Source organism: Pteropus alecto, unplaced genomic scaffold (genome assembly GCF_000325575.1).
Source record: "Pteropus alecto unplaced genomic scaffold, ASM32557v1 scaffold53, whole genome shotgun sequence".
NCBI lineage: Eukaryota > Metazoa > Chordata > Mammalia > Chiroptera > Pteropodidae > Pteropus > Pteropus alecto.
Window position 1 is genome coordinate 2037988 of NW_006434366.1, and position 7794 is coordinate 2045781.

At 41.6% G+C, this 7794-nt stretch overlaps 1 protein-coding gene across 4 annotated transcripts in view; it reads right to left on the minus strand.

Moving 5' to 3' along the window:
• Positions 1-7794, minus strand: part of DCAF1 (DDB1 and CUL4 associated factor 1) — a 63970-nt gene that overhangs the window by 17696 nt on the left and 38480 nt on the right. For all 4 annotated transcript variants that reach the window (XM_006909146.3, XM_015587180.2, XM_025044859.1 and 1 more), the window contains exons 14-19: positions 6160-7423; positions 5405-5603; positions 4377-4459; positions 3760-3844; positions 985-1218; positions 325-418 (exon numbers count right to left, since the gene is read on the minus strand). In XM_006909146.3, coding sequence (XP_006909208.1) covers positions 325-418; positions 985-1218; positions 3760-3844; positions 4377-4459; positions 5405-5603; positions 6160-7423 — 1959 coding nt within the window. The remainder of the gene's footprint in view (positions 1-324; positions 419-984; positions 1219-3759; positions 3845-4376; positions 4460-5404; positions 5604-6159; positions 7424-7794) is intronic.

Below are 7794 nucleotides of genomic sequence, written 5' to 3' on the forward strand. Positions count from 1 at the left end.
CAATATCCTCAACCTCTCATCCCAACAGGTGTTACAGGTAAAGGCGTACAACAACACAAGACAAGAAACGCAAAGCTTTTTAAGTTCATGATACACATGGAAAATTACTGCATAAAATTTCTTTCCATACAAGATTTACTTATCTGGCAAGCCAGGGGCCTCTTACCCTAAATCAACATTATTTTCATCTTTTTTGTCACCATTTGTGTATCATTTCATCTCTTATGCTTTCCAATTCACATTTGAGAGCACTTTCCAAAAAGGAAATGTCAAACTAAGTGAGAGGGGAGAGGAGAAAGACAGTAATGAAGTATAATTTGTTACCTCCATACATCACTGTCCCCGTGTGGTTGAATACCACGCGACACTGATCCAGAGCAGGAACTGTGTGTAAAAGATGAAAAGTGCGAAGGTCCCACTAGGACGGAAGTGGTCAAGAAATACTACTTTACACAAAACTTCTTATCTAACTTTCATGGAGGAAATTCTGAAATATTACTTTTTCCCTCTCCTTGTTCGGTATTGCTTTAAAAGTCAATGAGGTCAGGGTAAAATAAAAGCATGTCGAATACATGTTACTGAATAATGTCCCGGAAAATCTCATATACATGAAAGCTACATGTATATGTAGCTTTCCTCTCAACAGCAGTACTTCATTTTACTCTTATGTCTAGCAACTGACTTCTGCAGAGCGGAAGTAAAGTCCTTCTGGAAATAGGTAAAAGTCACTTCAGTACTTGGGGAAGAGGGAGGCAGGAATCCGGTCACTTTTCCCAACACAAAACGTGCTAGTGAAAGACACTGGTAATTAACAACAGTGACAAGAGTCGACTGCACAGTCACTAGCACTTCGACCAAAGAAGAGGCACCCGACTGCCTGGGTGGGACCTTTGTAAATACTTGAAACAAGTATTGACAGAAAAACAAATTATTTCTGTATCAAAACTAGATAAACAAAGAGTAAGACATGGATGTAAAGGATACAATCTCAGTATTAATGATGATCTCCAGCCCATTTGGATGGAAAACACCACTGATGTTCATGTTGAACTTGTCAAACTTGTGGATGGCCTGTGCAGAGCGGACATCCCAGAGGACGCCATCATTTAAGACAAGATCATCTGTAGGATTAAAGGTGGCACAGTTCCTCTTGTAGTTGTTGGCAAGATCTGGGTTAAACAGAGTCAACAGCTTGTTGCCAGTCTGAATATCATAAATCTTTAGAGAAGAAGGGGTGGGAAGAGAAAAATCAGACCAATCCATCCACTGACAAATTCAAAGAGGACAAATTCAAAGAGAAGCTGTGTAAACTATCTCTCCCGTGCTTTCCAAAACCCACCAAAATTACAAAAGCCCCAATGTTGTAAAGTAACTGCAGAGTAGGAAGACCATATCCATCCAAGCAAACTGTAAATGCTTTGGTTTCCATTCACGGTTTGAAAAGTCTCCACAAGTAAGAAAATTAGAAGTGAGACTGCAATAGGGATAAGAAAACCCTCTTCTTCCCCTCCCCCTCTTAAGAAACAGAAAATGTTTCTAAGATTGAAAGCAAGATATTCTCTATAGAGATTAACGGACAATTAGCTATAGAATATCCTTAAGGGTTACTTTTGGGGAAAAGGCATCATATCCTTTCCTCCTTAAAATCTCCCAATGTACATATTTTAGCCCTACAATACTAAAAGTTCCAAAGTCTACACTGTGCAACCCACGAGAGACCAGATCTTTCCCATTAGCTTACAGACATGCTGTAACATTTCCAATCTTTTTTTTTTTAAATCTTCCTTTAATATAGAAGCAAATAAGGAGACACCACAAGGAAACAAACAAATTCAGATCATGGGACAAGACAACTAGCCTGGTCTCTTCAAAAGTCAATGTCATGAAAACTGGAGAAATGGTTCCTGGCTTTAAAACATTAGTGAGACATAACAACCAAATGCAATATGTGAATCTTGGCTGGATCCTGGTTCAAAAAAAAACAAAAAAACAAAAAACAAAAAAAACATTTGAAACCAAACACATCAGGAACAACTGGAAAAACTAATTATGAGATGGGTATTAGATGATATTTGGAAGTTACTAAAAATTTCTTAAATTTACAGAGTGTAATTATGTAATAAATGTCCTTACTGTTAGGATATACATAAAACTCAGGGATAAAATGTCATGATGTTCACAATTTACTTTCAACTAAGTCAGAAAACACACATTTACACAGGAAGAAAACATGGCAGATTATTAAACTGATGAATCTGGGTGGTAGGGTATATGTACTATTCTTTCAATCCTTCTGTTTATTTCAGTATCTTGAAAAGAAAAGTCAGGAGAAACTTCATATCCACCATCCCATATCCACCCCCCTCAAGTTACTACCCACTTCTCTGCTGTATTTTCAGCAAAAACACTTCCAAAGACTTGTTTATACTCAGTGTCTCCATTTCCCTCTCCTGTTCTCTCATGAACCCGCTAATCAGATTTTCACCCCAGTGTACGGAACTAGCTCCTAGCATGGTTAATGATGACCTAAGTGTTAATTCAAATGTCACCTCTCAATTCTCATCTTATGCAACTCACCAGCAGTTTCTGACCCACCTGATCAATCATTCCTCAAGAGTCTGCCCTTGCCTTCTAGGACCCATCTTTTTCCTGGGGTTGCCTGCTGCCTTACTGGCTACTCTCTTTAGTCTCCTTCTCAAGTTCCTCCTCATCTGGCAACTTCTAAATGTTGGCACATGCCAAGACTCTGTCCCTACACTTCTCTAGCTTAATGATCTCATCCAGGTTCATGGCTCTAAATACTATCAAAATGTGGACAATTCCTATATTTATATCTCCCACCCCAGAACCCTCTCAATTCCTAATGTGTATGTTCAACTGCCCATTCCCTACTTGAACGTCTAGTAAGAAACACGAACTTCATGTGTTCCAAAGCCCAGGGCCCAGGCCCATCATTTGTCACTGCCTTTACCATGCCCGCCTGGGCCCAGCCCCACTGCAGCTCTCACATGTGGGCCAGCACAATACCCTAACTGGAAAGCCTCCTCCTGCTCCTCTCACAGAAACCAGACTCACACTTTAGGAACGTTACATCCAGTCACGTGTCCTCCGCTCACTCTCCATGTCTTCATCTCACTCAGAGGTAAAACCAAAGGTCTTAACAGCCTGCAAGACACTACACGATACGGCCCCCACTATTGCCCTCGACTCTTACTCTTCCCTCTACCAGCCTAACAAGAGCTTATTCCCTTGCCATTCTTCCACAGGTATCTGCATGACACCCACACTTCCTTCAAGACGCTGCATTAACATTAGCCAATCAGTGACACTGACCATCCCAGATAAAGCAAAAGCACCTGACACCACTAACAAGTGCTTTCCTACCTCTTACCCTGCTTTCTCTCCTTCAGCAGCACTTACTACCTGATATTCCACATATCTGCTTCTTTATTTACTGTCTTCCCAATGAGTCTCCAGAATGGCAGGGACTTTATTTCACCTAAGACTTAGTATTTTAAAGTATCTGCTGTGCTAATGACATCTTTCTCAAATTGCCAGATTAAGTTCCTGTTCAGTCCTTTGACATTTTTCCCATATAGCAAAGAACTACTTTATTACACTTCTAGATTCTAACTGGAAAGAATATTGCTGAGTAATTTCTAGCTGCACACAGGACTTAAGTTCTCACACTGAGTCCAGAATATTTCAGTATGAACCAACAGGCATGATCAGTTAGAAAGCAATGGATTCAGTACTTACGTGGGCAATATCTCCTTTCGTGCCTATGACCCGGTCCTGAGAGTGCTTACTGAACTCAACATAGTGATCTTCTGTGAAGGAATGCCTACAGACAAACAGAAGTACTGAATGATGGCCTTTCAGGGTATACTTGTTCAACCGGCTGAAAATGAACGTGAAAATGAAGGTGCCCAACTATACTCTTCTGAAGATTTTCAGTTCCCAAAGAGAAAAATATTGTATACTTAAGATTAAAAAAAAATTCCCTCCATCCAAGTGAATCCAAAATAATTAATGGAAATTACTTGGTTAAAGTAATGGCTGAGGGACACGTGCCATTGAAATATGCCCCAGGAAAGAATGCAGCTGTCATATGTGAACATGAGAAAATAGGTATGCCATTTTGGATTAGTGATGAGTCTGTTGTGTGATGGGAATGCATATACCCAGCAAGAATATTCAGGAACTAAGAAACATAAAATCTTATTAAACATGAGCCACAGATGAGGAAAAGGAATTAGCAATAATTCACAGCATTACTCTATTCCCAAAAGGCTTTGAGTCTAAGAATTGAATGAAAGACGCGGTATAATTAAGTAAACTGAAAAACAGACTAGGTTGTAAAAGTAGATACATACTTCATATCAAATACGGATTTCATTCCCCAAAGTGCAGACAGAGGCTGGCTCCAAGTCGCAGATGTCAGCAGCAAGGACCCATCCTAAAAAGAGGAGGAGCCCAAGGTCAGTAACCTTGTGTTCGTATATATACAGATATCACTATCTACCATTAGCATTTTAAAATACAAGGTTAAAAAATACTGTTGGATTATAAAGAGAATAGAAAAACTCCCCAGAACCAAGAAATAAATGGTCAAAAGCTGCTAGGATTTAAGTACACATACCTGCAGTGTCCTAGAAAATTTAAGATATTAAATCCTCCTGACCTAGTAACATAAAATACAGTTATTTCCAAAGGTAGGGGAAAAACAAGTTGGAAAGATGTCAAGATGGTTCATCATTTCTTAATATGTGGCAGTACTCCTTAGTCTCATCTGAAATATCAGTCAACTGAAAACATGTTATAGACTTTCTAGCTAGGACTCCTAAATGTTTTTCAAAGAGAAAGCCCAATAAAGAATGAGCCGCCTTTACTCTAAAATCAGGAAAATTATCCTTGTCATCTTAACATTCCTGACTTTTAGGAATAGCAAATGTGTCAAGTCCATCCACAGAATAGTGCTAATAAACTAAGACCAGTCATAACCATATAATGCTTATTTTCCTAAAAATTCACAATACTTTTGAGATTTCTAATAAAAAATTTTTGTGATCATGGTAAACTGAGGCAAATTAAACACACACACACACACACACACACACACAATTTTCTCTCTCTCTCTCTCTGAAGGTCTTAGAACAGGGGTTGGCAAATTTTTTACTTCAAAGGCCACTTTATGCTCTGTGGGCCATATGGTCTGTGTCACAACTACTCAACTCTGCCATTATAACACAGAAGAAGCCACAGCCAATACATAAACATGAGCATAGCTATGTTCCAATAAAACTTTATGTATAAACACAGGCAGCCAGGGAGCAAATTGGCCCAAAGTTCACAAACCCATTGTAAAAGAATGACCGAGAACAATTTAGGATGGAGCTCTTACCCTGGAAGGCTCAAGGTGTGTGATGGCCGAGTTGTGACAGTTATAGCTGGCCTCCTCCTGTCCACTGAACACATTATAGAGCTTCAACTGCCCAGTGCAGGTGCCAAGCATCAGGAATCGCTCGCGTGCTGAGAATGCACAGCAGGTGAAGCCACTCTCATCCTCGTTGGCTTCCCGGAACACTGAAATAGGACGGAACCTAAGCCAAACAATAAATAAATAAATCAGAGACAAAGAACGTGCAAGGACTCAGAACACTTTGCTAGAAGGATGAAAGAAAAAACACAGCATTTATGTTTCAAATGAGTTCTTCCAAAATATCAGTGACCTTTAGCAGTTTTCATTTTAAATGATAGAAAAGGACCTCCTCCACTTACAGGTTTAGACAATAACAAAAATTCCCATGTTTCAAACTTATAATCCCATGACCTTTACATAAGAGTTGTAAAGAACCAGAAGTGAGCATAACTTAGACCAGCACAGAAATGACTTGGGAAGCCTAAAGACAGCATGTTCCATGGGTTCTAGAAAACACACTAGTTGCAACAAGAACATATAGTATATCGATAGATTGCCAACAATCACAAAAGGAATCCATGATTGACAAAACAGGATACAGTCACATTGCTCGTCTATTCAAAGCAACAATCACTGACTGGTATTTCAGGCCAAAAAAGGGCTTTCGGGGTAATCACCTTCTGCTGATATGACCCAAATCATTCCAATCCCCAGGGATTGAGGCAGCCCCTCCTTACCTGCTAAAGATAAGGTGCCTATCAAAGCATCCTCCATCCACCCCGCCATACTTTGGAAATGATGCCCTGCGGTTTAGCCTTGAGGTAAAGTTTATTGGCGCTTGCCGCCTCTGTTTTGGCTCAGGACATTGATGAGGAGTAAAGAGAGAGAAAGGAGGGCAGGTGGCAACTGGGTTCTTGCAGCGCGCATGCTGCTCTCTAAGATATTCTGTGATGATACTGTCCAGCGTAGGTGGGGAAGGAAGATGTCTGTCCAACTGTTTCTTTATGGCTGGGCTCTGGCTGTAGGCGCCATGGTCCGACTTCTGCCGCAACACTCTGATTTTCCTGCCATTGCAGGGTGATGGTCTCTCTCTAATAAAACTGATCCTACCAATCAAAGGGGAGTTGCCTGCATAAGACGGGCCAGGTAGAGCTAGTGAACCCTGGGGGGGCCGTGGCTGAGGATGGGCAGTGGGGGCGGGCGGGGCAGTGGCACCCACAGCTACATGGCTGCCCAGTCGAGTTGCAATGCCATTGGCGATGCGAGGGGTTCGGGGAAGAGAGACAGGAGAAGCAGCAGCAGTGACTGGGGTGAAGGCAGAAGAATGGGAGGCAGCAGTCATGGGCAGGTCAGCCTCTTTCGTCAGCACAGTGGCCGTCTCCCCAAGCCCTTTAGAAATAAGATGATTTCGTATCAACAGAAGCAGCTCCTTCTCGGGGAAGGAGATCCTGGACTGGGCAACAACATCTGCTTTCTGCAGGCGTGCCAGGGACACATCAGTGCCAATGAGAAGCGGCTTTCCTGACACCCGCTCAATGAGCTCAGCAGCATACTTGCAGAACTTAACATGGTCACTGCGCTTGTCCTGCAACACAGGCTCCTTCATCAGCTGCTGGATCTGGCAGCTGCTGAAAAGGGGCAGCTTGCTGATGATCTGCCGAACAGTGCTACTTCGAGACAGGCCCACTAGGGCCTTGCATGCCAGAGCCCGGATCTGGTCTGCATCTGTGATGGGCATCTTGATGGACAGTAAGGACAGGAGCACCTTGATGCCATTGTTGGACTGGACCACATTCCACATCTTGGCCAGGGTGTGCTCGCTACTTTTGGGAGTCTGAGGCAGCTTCCTCCGAGGTGTTCCAGAGATAAACTTGCCAATACTGGAGATCCGGTTATCCGGGCCACACACACAATTGATGATAATTTGAAGTGCTGACTTCTGAATTTCAGCATCATGGATAAAGAACTCACCCTCAGCCACTCCCAAAATAATGCTGATACCTATTGAAAGAAAAACAAAATAAAACATTTTATATTATCCCTTATAAAACTAATGGTGAACTTCAGTGGTTGCTCCACAGTCAAAATTTAAAGTTCTATTCATTTTGCTCCATTTAAAAGAAAACTACCATACTTTTGTAAAAAGTACAAGGACTTGTTTGTATAAAATACAATCAGGTCTACTATAATGTAGCTTCAAGATGCAGCACCTCATATGCAGTTGTTAAATGGGGGAATGATGTCAGTATTATGTGGAACTCGCCAAAGTTCACGTGCAATTTTTCCTACATAAGGAGAGCAAAATTAGTGGTACAAAGTTAAACCCGCAGCAGGTAAGAAAAAACCCTCGGCTGGCTGCTATAGTGCCAGCA